The sequence below is a fragment of the Gorilla gorilla genome, chromosome 1, assembly GCF_029281585.2.
Source record: "Gorilla gorilla gorilla isolate KB3781 chromosome 1, NHGRI_mGorGor1-v2.1_pri, whole genome shotgun sequence".
Classification (NCBI taxonomy): domain Eukaryota; kingdom Metazoa; phylum Chordata; class Mammalia; order Primates; family Hominidae; genus Gorilla; species Gorilla gorilla.
In genome coordinates this window covers 163,871,923-163,887,216 of record NC_073224.2, presented here as the reverse complement: position 1 = coordinate 163,887,216, position 15,294 = coordinate 163,871,923, and the positions used below count along the sequence as shown (strand labels likewise).

The following is a 15,294-nucleotide window of genomic DNA, read 5'->3' as shown; positions in this document are numbered from 1 at the left end:
TTTTTGTATTTTTAGTAGAGACGGGGCTTCACCATGTTGGCCAGGCTGGTCTTGAACTCCTGACCTCAGGTGATATGCCTGCCTGGGCCTCCCAAAGTTCTGGGATTATAGACGTGAGACACAGTGCCCAGTCCATATTTACTTTTAATTGATTATGTTTTTTTTTTTTAAAAAAAAAAACTTAGAGGAAAACTCTTTAAGAAAAACAAATCAGGCTAAAAACTACATTCTTCTAGGCAATGAAAAGTAGGTAAACAACATTAGTTTTGGATTTTTTAAAAATTAAAAACAGCTTTTTTTTATTGGTTCATTTGAAAAAAAATGGAAACTTCCAATAGGGAAAGGTAGAGCTGAGATGAAGTTAAGGGAGAACGTTACTGAATGGGAAAATATATAATATTTTAAAAATGCAATTTTAAATCATGCGTAACTTGTCTTGGAGTTCATCCCAGATAAGTATCAGTATAGTCAGGGATGATGACGAATTCTGGATTAGAACTGTGCAAAGGTTTGAAATAGCAGTAAGCTCAAGTCTTGGGAATGCAAACTGGATGACATTTTGGAATGTCCTACTATCGAAAAGGAGAGAAATGAAGCTTAACCCCATATGTCAGTGTATTCTCATAAACAGCTACCTAAAAGGGCATAGCCAAGAAGCAGTTAAACATAGCTACAGACACACGTGTGGACCTGGACACCTAGACGCCTGCTTTAGGATATGAAAAATTTCCTAGGTCACAATTATAACAGTGCAATGATTTCTAGAAAAAGAAGATCATTTCCTATCCTGGCTCAGAATGTTAAAAAAAATGACTTTCCCATAACATTTTCTAATGGATCTTCCAGTCACAGTCTCCTATGGAGGCATAATTTATGTAGTGGATGACAAAGAGTTTTATGATATCTGGAATTCATTTAAAATCTTTAGATTGGAAAAATTGAGATCCAATTAAAATCTTAATAAATGACTCTGTGTTGCATATAAATATATTAAATTAATATGTGTGCAGGCTGAAATTGGAAAAGTTATGAGAGTCAGCATGTTAATTCTATTTCTATCAGGGAACTAACTGTATGTTATAACTCTGAGAATTATTGGGTAATGGGGCTGTTTACAATGAGGCAAAACTGAATTTAAATAGCAAATTTTCACCCATGACTTGTCATAACTCATGAAGTCTCCACCATGAGGCATGGTGAAATCTCACTAGTGAAAGGCCTCTGAGGAGAGGGAAGGTGGACCAGTTGGAGCCAAGAAGAGCCCTAGGGAGGCTGATGTAGTGAAAGGGCCAGGTCCAAGGATCTCTCCATGAAAGGAAGCAAAGGCTGGCAGGCTGCTCTGTGGCACCCCCACGTAGTAGGTGAGATGCAGCAGTGAGAATCTTTGATTGGAAGTCATTCTCATGCACAGAAGGTGGTAACAGCTTGGTTGGCGAGAGACTGATGAGAAGTGCTGGGTCTTTGTTAAGGTATGACCCAGGGGCTGAGGGTTGAAAAATACAGGGCGAGTGTATGTATCCGGTACACTCAGATTGATAGAGTGTACCTATCCTCTGCATACTCACATATTTACCCTAGGTTTTGTATCCTAGTCTGTATCCCAGGGAGGATTCATACTTACCCTAAGTTTTCCTATGGCTACACTAAGACAACAGATGAAATGTGAAGAGTGACAAATGACAGAGATTGGGCTTCTAACATACTGGACAGCTGAATGTAACAGTTAAGATGGCAAACCCACAAGTCCCTAGATTCAAACCCCTGTTCCCCTAGTTACCAGCTGGGGATGATAACATCCATGTGGATGTTGTGAGGATCAAATGAGATACTTTATTTAATTGCAGGATGCTTCCATTTTGTTATTATTATTTTTGGAAATAGAAACTCTTGGCTTTAAGTCACATAATGTTAGAGCTGGAAAATTATGCTACACCTATGGATTTGACTAAGCTGTTCCTGTAGTTTGGCCAGTTTTAAAACAAAAAAATCCTGGCAACACACTCCTATCCTCCCAGCCCCAACAAATCTGGCTATCTCCATTCCCTGGTAGGTTCAAAACCTGTTTTTATTTCCATCCAAAAGCTTTCCCCCCGACCCCCAGACATCGAGTGGTCCATCTAAAACAGTGATTGTTAATACTGTTTTGTAAATCTTCCAGTCCAGATTTATTCTAGAACTTGAGTTTGTTTTTACATTGTTATAAATGTGCCTTTATTTCTAGCTGTTCGACATAACTTTTGGATGTTAATAAAAAAATAACACCTTGGGAAGTATGGACATGGGTGGATAGAAATGTAATTGAGAAAGCCATACCCAAGTAGATTGAGGGAATTAGTAAAGGCCTCATCACGGCATACCCAAGTCATAACATGTTAAAAGTTTGCTCCTTTGGTGTTCATCCTCCTGAGACACCCAAGGCTGATGGCAATTATCCTATTCATCTTCTCCCACAAATCTATCTTTAGCGGAAGGTTTTCTTCTTTACATAAAGAGCTATCATATAAAAAGTGCCCATAGTGCCAGAAGTTGAGGTAAATGCAATTTGCAAACATTATTATCTCATTTAATTCTCTTGAGGATAGATACTATTAGATAAGGTAAGGATTAAAGAGAGGTTAAGAAACTTGATCAAGGACACCCAGCAGGGAAGTACTTAGCAGGGCTGTTCACTAGGGCCTGCTGTTTCTCTTTCCAGATGCACAGACTTTCTAGAGAGAACGATGTGCTCTGCCCACCCTCGCCCCTTTGCTCTGCTGTTCTGCCAGGGACATGCAGGAGACGGAGGCCTTCCTCTTATCTCAACCGCAAGAGGCCTTCCTTTTTTACTAATATTCCTCAGCACAGACCCTTTACGGGTGTCGGGCTGGGGGACGGTCAGGTGTTTCTCTTTCTCCTTCCTGAGATCTTTGCTTCCAATTTGGCTAAGGCCCTTTCCATGTTATAGTACCATGTATCTCTTATTCTTGTCTTTCTCACTTAACTGTGAGCCCACCTTGATGTTAGATATTCTGAAAGTCATTCTCCTATCTCTGAAAGTCATTCTCCTATCCCTGAAAGGTCTTCAATAAAGATTTTTCCTCCACTTAGTGGAAGGCGAATAAAGTTTATTCTTCCATTTAGTAGTGGCTCAATAAAAAAGTTTGTGGAATCAATCAAGGGATGAGTGAATGAATGAAATACTGAATTTTCCTGGCCTATGAAGGACCATGAGCTAAAGCAGCGGTTTAAAGTATATAGTCCCGAACAAGGAATTCTTACTAAAAACACACCGGATCTGTAAGGCAGAGGAGGGAGGGGCGGGAGGAAGAAGTCGAAGAGCAGGGTGTGGTATTCCAGGGAGACTGAAGACAGGAGCTTCCCATGGGACAGGCAGTTCATCCACAGGCTCAGCTTCTGCAACCTCCTTTCTGTGGTTACTCCTGCTCTCTAAGAATTCTGCATGTTCTCATAAAGAAAATACCAAATTCCTTGAAAGCCTGGATTCTGCCTTGTGGTTTGTGAGCCAATCTCATGACACCACCAGCCCACAGTGCTTTTCCTGATTCCATGGAGGCAAGCTAGACGGAGCTTCTAGCAAGTGAAACTTCTTTTGGGTAAATATTTGGGGGCCGCTTTTAAAATTTTTCTGACAGACCAAGTGGTAAAAATCTGTGTGTGTACACGGAATGCTCTCTCCCTTCTGCAATGCGTTTACTCTCCTTGTAGAAATAACTGCTTCTCTTAGCCGGCTCTTGCTTGGAGCAGGGAAGAACAAAGTCCTATCATGTACACATACACAGTTTATAAACATATACTGTACAATCAACATGTACATATATAATACAGTATACACATGTGTGCATCCTGTATCTGTATACTGTATATCATGCATATACAATTTCATAAACAAGCTTGTACCAGGAAAAGGCAATAATCTATATATTATACACACATATATGTATATGTAAAATATGTACACACACACAAAATATACCATACAGAGTGTAAGGTTCATGACGTCTTTCTTTCGTTGATATTTGTGCTCACTTATTAGTGGTAAATTATTAATTTTAGATAAGCCCATCACAGAGTGAAGGCTCAATCCTTGAACAGCCCAGGGAGAACTTCGTTGCTACTTTTGAAAAGCCCTTTGATGTGCCCAAAGTCTCCAGAAGGGCGATGCCAAACCCACTCAACTTTGACAAAGTGTGAAACGTCTGTAAAAAGGAGTTCTCTGATGTGTGAGAGGAGACGGAACCGAGAAGAAAAGGCCGTACTCTGTCCCCCGCGGGACCCAGGTCCCCGCCTGCTGCAGAGCGCACTCTGCGCACGTCGAGCCGCGAAAGGTTCACAGAAGAAAACAAGAGAAAGAAGTAGCAGGCACTGAGGAGCCGCCGGCGCCGGCGCCCGGGACGGCACGTGACCCGGGGGCGGGGCCGCGCGGGCCGCGGGCCAGTGGATGGGGACGGGGGCGGGGCCGCGGCTCGGGGGGCGGGGTCTGTGGCGGCGCAGCTTACACCGCGGTCCCCTTATTTGGATCTGCGGGAATGTGGGCTGGAGAGGTCCTGCTGTGGTACCAGCCTCCAGCCTGCCCCCAGGACTGCCCCTGACCCAGGCGCGCCCGCTGCTCGGTGGCAGGAGGGCCGGCGGAGCGCCATGGCCTGCATCCTGAAGGTAACGACTTGGATCTGTGGCTCGGACGCGTGGTTGGCCAGCCCCTTGCTGCTCAGAGGCACGGAGTCAGCCGCGGTCCCACCGCATCCTCATCTCAGTTGTCTTTTCCTGGCATTGATTTTCTTTTTGTTCCTTTGGCAAATGCATATGGAGGGAGATTCTGAAACATGCAGCTGGCACAGCTTCTTTCCCCACCATTCCTGCCTCCTGCTCGCGCCTGCATTGAAGGAGCTGCAGACTGTTGGCTCCAGGGGAGAGCAGGGCTGTGTGCCGAATAATGGGGATGGTAGGGAGAGGAGGGGTGTTCCCGCGGGTACCGCGGCTCTGTGGAGCCTGAGGCCTTTCAGGGGCCACGGGGAGGGGTGGAGTGGCTAGGCGTGAGTTGCTGGTGGTGAGGGGCATAGCGCTTTAAATGGAGGGAAGAGTGAGCGGAGGTGGGCTCTACTGTGCATTTGACCATGTGAAGACAGAAACTTCTGAGTTTACAGGTAGTCCCTTAGGAATGAGTTTTCTATGAGATCTGCTAGCTCTGTTTGCCCTTAGCTCTACTTTGGAAAAGTTCACACGAGGATGTATATGTTAGTAGAGAACCTCTCACTCTCTTTATGCTCATAAATTTGAATAGACAAAATGATTTTATGCTCTGCCAGAGTGCGCTCAGCCATCCCTTCTTTGTTGAGTTTTCTTTCTCCAAGACCGGATTCTTAGCCTCACCTGAGCATCTTTCTGGGTTCACAGACTTGTGGCCTCAGGTGGGAGAACTTGGTGTGAGGGCCTCACTTAAAAAGAACTTTCCATCCCACTGGTAGAGGCCTCCCCTGCCCTCGTTTTTTTTTGCACTACCTTTCTACAAGAACATAACCTGGATGCATGAATCAAAAACATGCACAGCATGAAAGTTTCCTGGGCCTTGACTGGAGAATGCAGAGACCTAGTTGTCCAAGCCTGCGGGAACTGTGACGAAGGAAAATACCAGGAAACAATTCGTTGTTGTTGTGTTATTGTGAAGTAGCATTTATTTCTCTATAAGATGATATGAAGTCATCTACTGTGTTCTGGTTACCTGAATCGTCTTCTAACGTGCCTGGTGTCAATGATGAAAATAAGAGACTAACCTCATAGAAGTTGTTTCCCCTTCTTTGCGTAAAGGAGATCAGAAGTTTCCTGTGAGCTTTCTGAACTTCCTCTTTTTGTTTCAGAACATTTTCCAGGACATGAGGAAATAATACATCAGTATTACAATATGGGGTATTTGACCTGGAGGCTCTTAGCAAAGGACTGAAATATGAATATGAGTCATCTTTACTATTCATTGTGTTATTTGCTGAAAGGGACATTGAGGAGCATGATATTTATTGCTGGCCATCTTTTTCTGTTTTGGTTTCTCCCCTGCCTTGTCCTATACATGTGGTAAACATCTTTAATGCACATCCCAAACTACACATGAATCTGGTCCAATCTTTCTCTTCTAGCACTTCACACTGCTCTCAGACATTTGGAACATATCTGTCCACCTTATCTTCCCTCCACTGAAACTAATGTGGGCTTTAGACTCAGAAAGATATGTCTGGATGCTGGCTCTGCCCACTGCTACCTCTGTGATGTTGGACAAGTTACTTAAATGTCTCTGGGCCTTAGTTTCTTCAATATAAGATCAAAGTAGTGGCACCTGCTTCACAAGGTTGCTGTGGGAATGAAATAAGATAGGGTATGAAAAATACTTTGTGGCACAGGCATTTAATATGTGCCATTTTTTCCTCTAACATATAATAATAAGTGAAGTTTGGTTGATCCTTACTATATCCTCAGTCTGTTTCTTATAACTATTATTTTTTATAAAATACAAAATGTTTTTTATTCTTTAATCTTTACATAAAACCCTGAAAGATAAGTATCATTGTTTTAAACCCCATTTTACAGATGAGAAAGTTGAGGCTCCCTAGTTTAAGAGATTTGCCCAAGGCCACACAGGGTTAATGATAGAGTGATCCTGGATTTAGACCCAGATATGTCAATCTTCCATATACTTTACTGCTGTTCCAGTACTTTCCCAGGTGATGACTTTTAAGATGGCCTAATACCATTCAGTTCCGACCACCTTTAAGCACCTTTGAGCAATCCCCTTCTCTGGTCATGGTCTAGACAGTCTGGGCTGGGTCTTCTTTCTTTGTTTTTGAAAAGCTACAAATGGAGCAGTGCAGAATACAGGTTTCAGTCCAGAGACCTGAGTTCAGTGCAAGCTTGGCTTCTTGCATATGATTTTAGACAGCCGCTGCAACCTGGAGCCTCAGTTTTCCCATGTTGAAGTGTTCATAGAATTATAACCATTGCGTTACAGGGTTTTTATGAGGATAAAACTACGGACTTTTTTTTTTTTTAATGAAACATTTTCTGCCGTTTGCTGACCCTGGACTTGGTGTTGGCATATGTAGAAAAGGAAAGATTTTCCTCTGCCCTCTTAGTTTCTGTGCCTGGTCCTGATAGCTAAACTGACAAAAGGCATATTAACAGAGGAAAAACATACACATTTTATTTGATGTTAATGTTTTTATGTGTACCACAGAGGGCTTCCTATATAAGAAATAAAGACCCGAAGAAGGGGAGAGGCCTGAGAGTTTATAAAGCATTTTAATAGAGAAGGATAAATTGTGGAAATGTGACAAGACAAAGGAAAAAGAGGGTTTGGGCTGGGGCAGTCGATTGTGAGAAAGTGGGAAATGTATGGGGAAAACTAATGGAAAATAGGTGAGTGTTTTTAGTAGAGATTTATTTTGGTGTTGACTCTCCATCTTTGATCATAAGAATGTTCTCCTCTTCCTGGCACAGGGAAGGGACTTTTCTCATGGGAAATTTTATGCCTTGCTTTTAGGTAGACATGGGGAGGTCAGAAAGCCCTTCCTGTATCTGCTTTTTCTCAATTGCCTTTAGCTCAAAATAATCAATATGCCAAAGTGATATATTTTAGGGTAGCCTGTTCTGATTCCTTTTACATTACAAGATGCATAAACCATTGACCCCATTCTCAAATGGCTTATGGTTTAGTAAGGATGATAGAAAAGTAAATGAGTGCTTAGGTTACAATGTGAAGAATAAAACTACATAGGTCCGTGGAGGGCATAATAGAAGCATGGAAGGAGAGAGCAATTACCCCTGTCATTGGGTAGTTCAGACAGGCTTCCCACTGATGATATTGGAGTTGTGTTTTGAAGACTAAATAGGATTTACTATGACGGAGCTCGTGTTTTAGAAAGATAAGTTTTGAGGCAGTGCCAACTTTGTTCTGTGGGCTAAGACTTTAATCTTCTCAACGAATTTTGCAGTAGATTTTACTATCCATTTTTACAAATGAGAAAACTGAGATAGAGAGATATTGATTAAAGTATCATTATTGCCTACACAATAGTGACCCTCACTAAGAAGAGACCCCCATGCTGTGGCAGCTAATTTTGGTCTTTTAGGGGATATGGAACTATCCCCTCAAGGTGCTGTGCATGCTGAGGGCCCATTCTGCCAATGCATAGGGCTAGTTCTCGTAACAAAACGATGATCACCTCATAATCATTTAATTTAGGAATTCAGACTTCACATTGTCTGGACTTTAAAGCCAGAAATATGTGAGTTTTAATTATGGCTCCACTCCTTATTGATTATAGAGCCATAGCAAGTTTCTTGATTTCACTACCTCAGTTTCCAAAATGGGAATCATCATGCATTCCTCAATGGGTTATTCTAAAGGTTAAATGAGATAATCTGCATATTAGTTATATTGCAGGGGGAAAAAAGAAACTCTGAATCTTAGCAGGTTCATTTCTTGCCACGCTCCTGGTTAGGCAGCTCTCCTGTGTAGCTCTACCATTGAATAAAGAATCAACTCAAGGACCAGTCTCTTTATTATTATTATTTTTTTTGAGACAGAGTCTCACTCTGTTGCCCAGGCTGGAGTGCAGTGGCATGATCTTGGTTCGCTGCAACCTCTGCCTCCTGGATTCAAGCAATTCTCGTGCCTCAGCCTCCCAAATAGCTAGGACTACAGGTATGCACCCCTATGCCTGGCTAATTTTTTGTATTTTTAGTAGAGACGGGGTTTCACCATGTTGGCCAGGCTGGTATTGAACTCCTGGCCTCAAGTGATCTGTGTGCCTTGGCCTCCCAAAGTGCTGGGATTACAGGCATGAGCCATCGTGCCTGGCCTAGGACCAGTCTCTTTTCATTAAGCAGCTCTGATGTCTTCTTGGTCCCCAGAGCCCTTGTCAGATTCTCTGTTTTCAGCAGCTCCAGGAGACAGATTACAGGGAAGATCTCGTGGGGTTGTTTAAAAAGTCTCTCAAATTTGATAGACAGGAAAACTCTTTGCTTTAATTTGTATTTATTTGATCATTAGTGAAGTTAAGCTTTTAAATTTGTATTAGTCATTTGTCTTTCTTCTTTTATAAATTATAGATACTTTAAAATTTTATGCAAGAAAATCTATCCATATTTTCTTTTATGATTTCTACCTTTGGTCAGCAGGTACATTTTCAGCACAGTGTCTTGTACACTTTCATTTTTAAAAAATGTAGGTGAATCGTATTAAATTTTATATCGGAAGTGGACATTGAGTGGACATGTAGACACAAGATCCTTGAGAATCATTTCTGCCTTCGAGAAGATTATGGTTTTGCCAGGTTGATGAGGCTTATGAACATGAAGCAGTTAGCTGATACGATAGATGCATGACTAAGCCACAATTACCTTCTCTCCAGTGACCTGTCCTCATATATTTATCTTGATTGATAGGTAATTAGATGAATGATGATACCAAGTTAGGAACTTGGCGTCTTCTCATTTCCTCTTCCTCCCCCTGCCCCAGATCTAATCCTTCTCCACAGTGCATCAGTTCTGTCTCAGGAAAACCTCTCAACTCTGCCCCTTACTTTCCATCCTTACTCCTCCTGCCTTGTTCAACTCCCACTTTAGAGTCACATCTGTGGTCAGGCCATCCCCTGCCTCAGCAGGCTTCCTCTGTGCTCCTGTGGTCTTAGTTCTTGTCCCTGTAGTAGCAGGTATTACTATGTACTGTCAATAAACTGCTTTCATGCCCAGCTCTTCTTTGACTATCCAATGTTAGGGAGCCGCGGCCTTCCAGTGTTTACTGAGCATCTGTAATTGAGTTCTGTTCTTACCCTAAGTGAGATTATAGACTCAGTGAGAAGGCAAATAATTAAACTAGTAATTAAAAGTACGCAAGTAGTTTAAAAATTACACCTCATGGTATGGGAGTATATGGGTGGGGTGTTGACGGTTACTTAACTGAATGTAAAAGGCAGAAAAGGCTTTGTTTTATTCAACTTGGTATTTCTAAGAACTAGCTTGGCTCTCAGTAGGTGATCCTTAAGTGTTTGCTGAATGTATGAGTGGTGTTATTAATTTTTTTTATGTCAGTTATAGACACAGGTCCAACCTGTCTTCTGAAAACAGCTGAGCATTTCAAGGATGTGGCATGGATTTTTTACTCTAATGTATAGCAGGCAGATTAGAGCTTGTCGATTAGTTTGCTCCTTAAATTTTTTCTTAGTATGTTTCTTGTAGGTAGGTCTGTTACCATTCCTAATATAAAATCTAGGGCCAATTTAAGATCTGGGGTTGGGGGATGGGGAGATGAGAGAACTGGACTAGAAGGAGGGAAAAAGGGAAGTGTAGGCGTGGTTTAACTTTTGTCATGATCATTTTGGTTCCCCAGATTAACAGAAACAGATAAACCAAAAAAAAAAACAATAAAAAACCAAACACCCACAACCAAACGATTGTGTGGTTCTCAAACGATGTGGTTCTCAAACGATGAGGTCTCAAAGCATTTGGAAACAGTATGGCTTCACTGAGACTGGAAAGCCACAGGGACTTCACAGGTACACAGATGATAAATCTGAAACCGTAGGATAACCCTGGCAAGTAGACAAGTCACTTCATTTAATAAATCTGCTATGACATTTCTTATTGCTGCCCAGGAAATGCTGAATTCTCAGCAGCTGCCTGGCCTAATTTCCAGTCTTACAGTGACTGAGCAGATGCTTTTGCTACGTATGTCAGCACACTGTGGGGAATGAGTGGCTTGGGTGAAAGTAGTGCTGTTTGGATGGACTGATAACAACAGCAACAATAGGTGCCATTTATTGAACAGCCAGAGTGCTCAGGCTGGCTTCTGTGCTAAGTAAACTTTTATTACAAATGAAGACACTGAAGTTCAGAAAACCTAAGTAAATTGTCCGATGTCCTGTGGTCAGTAAGTGATGGAGGTGGGGTTCACCCTGACTTCGTGTGGTTATAAAGCAGGGGTGTTCAAACTTTTGGCTTCCTTGGGCCACATTGGAAGAAGAATTGTCTGGGCCACACATAAAATACACTAACACGAATGACAGCTGGTGAGCTAAAAAAAAAAAAAAAAAAAAAGCAAATCGCAAAAGAAATCTCATAATGTTTTAAGAATCTTTACAAATTTGTGTTGGGCCGCATTCAAAGCTGTCCTGGGCTGCGGGTTGGACAAGCTATAGAGCTTGTCTTTTACCTTCAGTGCCAATTTAGTAAATATTTATAGGGATTCTGAATTTATTTCACCATCTTCTACCCCAGGCAATATCCAGTCTAGACAACTTCCTAATCTGGTGGCCTGATGGGGACCACTTTTAGCTGTGTCGTTTTTATTTGTTCCTTTAAGTTTCCTTTGTGACAGAAGAACTAGAGGAACTAGAGGCGCTGCAAAGAATGAGGAGATAAGAAGGCGTTAATTCTGTTTAATTCTGAATAGATCTTTGACCCTGGGCAAGTTATGTGAACCTGTGTGTCCTTTTTGGGGGTGGGAGTGAGGGAGAGTTGGATTTACCCTGAACGCAAGCTTCAGGGCCCTTCCAAGGTTCTGGGAAGAGACACTAGCATTTTGGTATTTATAATTTTATATTCATTTTATCAAGGAATCCCACAGATCATATACATTTCAGGCTCCCCAACATAGATCTGTCCCTTGGGTGGTGTTGGAGAACAAAAGAGATAATGCTTGTGAATGCACTTTGCAAAGCAGAGTGCACTGCATAGGCATGAAGTGGAAATGGCAAAAAACGTTATTAGTACTATTAGTACTGATAAAAGCTGGAATCGAGGAAACCTTTGTTGAAGGACTAGTGGGAGAAAGAAGGGGTTTAGGTCTGAGGAAAACAGAGGAAGCCTATTAAGCTTTCTAGTAAACGACTGAGCGAAGTTATGAAAGCTTCTCCCCAGGAGAAAAATTTCTGTTTGTGAGAATTTAACACACACTTATGCCTGAAGGCTGGGAGTTGAATGAGGTTCTTTTCTGTTTCCTGGCTTTAGGGAACAGTGGAGGAAGGCATTTTTCTAATTGGAGGGAGTAGATTTACAAGTGCTACCTGGATCCCATTACCAAAAGCTGCAGTTAGCTCCTGGTTATTAAAAGGCTCATTATTCAGTTTATGGATTATCCAGACCCCATTCGCCTCCAGCCATTCTGATGTACACTTTTTATGCCTTTTACTGCCAATTAGCGCCTTCACCTGAGCAGAGAAAAAAGGGGGTGCTAAACCCCAAATTTGTTAATTTCTCTCCTTGTTAGCAGCTCTGTAAAGGTTTGTCAGCAGGAGAGTGGGCCTAGGAAAAGGTTCAAATGAGGTGAAGGGATTATCTGCGCTTTCTCTATTGCTGTTTCTCTCAATTCAAAAATGGAGACTAGGCTCTGGTTCTGATTGTAAACTGATTTAAAGTCACTAAGTCAGAGACCTTGGCCTGGGATATTAAGAGACTTTAATAAACAGCAGCCCTAGGGTAGGTGACATTCTTTGAGAAGCCCCTTACCCCACACTCCATATCTCCAGGCCTCTCTTTCATTTCCTGTGTGATGTGGAGGGGTGGGGGCCAACAACATCTGGTACTTGAGAGAGTGAGGGAGAACTTACTCCTAAACAGATTTGTCAGAGGCCAGAAAAAGAGGATACTTGGGTCGTTTTCGTGTTTTTTGGTTTTTTTTTAAAAGGTGTGTGTCTCTGTGCACACATAGTAAATATAAATATACATGCACATTCATTCAATCTTATCTTAATATTTACTCAGATTTGAAAACTATCGCACGTAAAATCCTTTTCTGGAAGGGACTTCTCTGATTTCAAAGGCTATTTGGTTTCTTAGTGAATTTATTGGCTGTGCATTTACTAGACACGAAGTAAAAACTTCTTTGGTCAGCTATGAAAACGATTTGCGTCTTGCTTTGAGAAGATCATGATCACAAGGGAATTGGAAGTAAAATGTGTATGTTCTGGGTTGGAAATGAGTCCTGATCTGGGATTAAAACCTGGTTGCAATACTCATCTTAGATTTTGAGAACTAGAATGAGCAAATGACTGTCGTGAGTTGATCCCTGTCCTTGGGACTAGTGGGATATGCACTTGCGGTGAGCAGGGCTGTGATTCCTGGTGCTGTTTGCTGCGTGGCTGGCCGCGACAATGGGCTGGACTCGAAAGAAAGAGAAGTGAAAGTCTCTCTTTGTGAAGCATTTGCCTTATCAGAGAAAGTGGTACCAGAGAAGAGACACGAGAACTGCTCTCTAGGGTGTGGGCAGTAAGAAGACTGTGGGGTGCAGAGGTCAGAGCTAGACCGACTCTGAGTCCCATTCTGGCTTTGTGATTAATATGAATAAAACAATAATACCCTTATTTCATGGTCTGTAGCAGTGCTGTCCAGCAGAAATATAATGTAGGCTTTTTATGCAATTGTACATTTCCTAAGAGCCATTATTTTAAAAAAGCAAAAAAGAAACATGTAGAATTTAATAATGTGTTTTATTTAACTTGGTATATCCAAAATACTTTCATTTCAAAATGTACTCAATATAAAAATTAATGAGATATTTATATCTTTTTTTTTTACAAACAGTTCTTAAAACTCGCTGTACGTTTTACACTTATAGCATCTCTCAGTTTGAATTCTAAATTTTTCATCAGAAATATTTGATTTGTATTTTGATTTTACTAATTTAAAGTAAAAAAGTAGGTTCACTCGTCTAAGTTGAATTGTGCTTAGACCTTTTCCAATAGCTGAATGGAACATTATTTTTTAAAGGTAAATTAATTAAAATGAAATGAAATTTTAAAAATGTGGTTTGTTGGTTATGCCAGCCATGTTTCAATGCTCAAAAGCCACATGTGGCTAGTGGCTACTGTATTGGACAGCATGCTCCTTCAGGTATTCATCTTCACTCTCAGAAGAGACCACTAGACTCAGAGACAATGAGAGTAGCGTAAGGGGCTGCAGAAAGGATTGGCCGCCGGGTCAGGTTCAGATGGGGAGGATGCACCTGTTGGCTGGACTCCTGGCAGCCAAAGGCTGGCGACTGATGAGCAAGTAATGAGTGCCTGACTCAGGGACACATGTGAGCCTTTGATGAGCCCTTGAAATTTTATCTGAAAATGCAGTCCTCGGTTTCACCATATCCTGAGCCTAATTTTATCCCAGATGTTGTGCAGCTGTGAGTTTTCCCAAGGGAGTGCTGTTTTGTGGTATGTGTGAGTTGGCTCTTTGGTCTCAGTGTGGTAGTGTGAACTCCTGGAGGCTTTGAGGGCAGACACAGACTTGATGCACTTTTATTTGAGTTGTTTCATTGCTCCAGGAGGGTATTACACATATGGGAGCAATTTAAATGTCCAGAACAAACCACATGTCTTCTTTTAAGTCCAGAGAGCAAGGTGATTGCAGTTTCTTTGTTCGGTTTGCTTATTTTTTACTGCTTATTTCTGTGTGCATAAATTCAGCGACATGCTAATAGACATATGGCCAATGGTGCTTAGAGAAAATCTGTTTGTAAACCTGAATCTCTGTTTTGCCTACACATTTGCATTGTATTCCTGCCCTGCTCCAACTCGTTGTCCTAGACCATCCAGTGTTAGCATTTTTTTCATGAGATGAACATTTCGTTATAATAATGACAGTAGCTGTCATTTGCTGAGGGCTTTCTGCATGTCAGGCAGCCTACTAGGTAGTTTACAGATATTTATTGTCTCACAACAACCTTCAGCATGGGCAGGATTGGTTTCATTTGACAGATGACAAAACTCTGGCTTGACAACTTTACCAGCATGAGAGTGCTAGACTAGGGTCAGCAAACTACCTCCTCTAGAACAAGCCCGGCTTGCTGCCTATTTATATGCAGCTCCTGAGTAAGAATGGCTTTTGTGTTTTTAAATGGTTGAAAAAAAAATCAAAAGAAGAATAAGAATTGACAGGTGAAAATGATATGAAATTCAAATTTTTCGCCCATAAATAAAGTTTTATTGAAACACAGCCATGCTTATTCACCATATCTGCTTTCATGGCACAAAGGCAGATGTGAGAAGTTGAGATGGGTACTGTATGGCCTATAAGGCCCAAAATATTTACTACCCATCTCTTTACAGGTAAAGTTTGCCAACCCTTGTGCTAGGCTGTTGAGTTCTTTCAGTGGACTTTAAGAACCACAGTGAAGAGCAGTGTGGTTCTTTCATGTCTGGCCAGCACCAGGCCTCATGCCTCACACTCTGAATGGTGGGGATATTTACTGAGCATAGAGCTAATACAGTACGTGGAAGAGGAGACTGAAGCTTAGAGAGGCCAAGTGACTGCCCAAAGTCT

General features: G+C 41.7%; 1 protein-coding gene across 1 annotated transcript in view; it reads left to right on the top strand.

Moving 5' to 3' along the window:
* Positions 1-4,464: 4,464 nt before the first annotated feature.
* Positions 4,465-15,294, top strand: part of ST6GALNAC3 (ST6 N-acetylgalactosaminide alpha-2,6-sialyltransferase 3) — a 557,467-nt gene continuing 546,637 nt past the window's right edge. Inside the window, exon 1 of the mRNA XM_004026000.5 lies at positions 4,465-4,653. Within this exon, the coding sequence (XP_004026049.2) occupies positions 4,636-4,653 (18 nt within the window). The 5' untranslated portion in view covers positions 4,465-4,635. The remainder of the gene's footprint in view (positions 4,654-15,294) is intronic.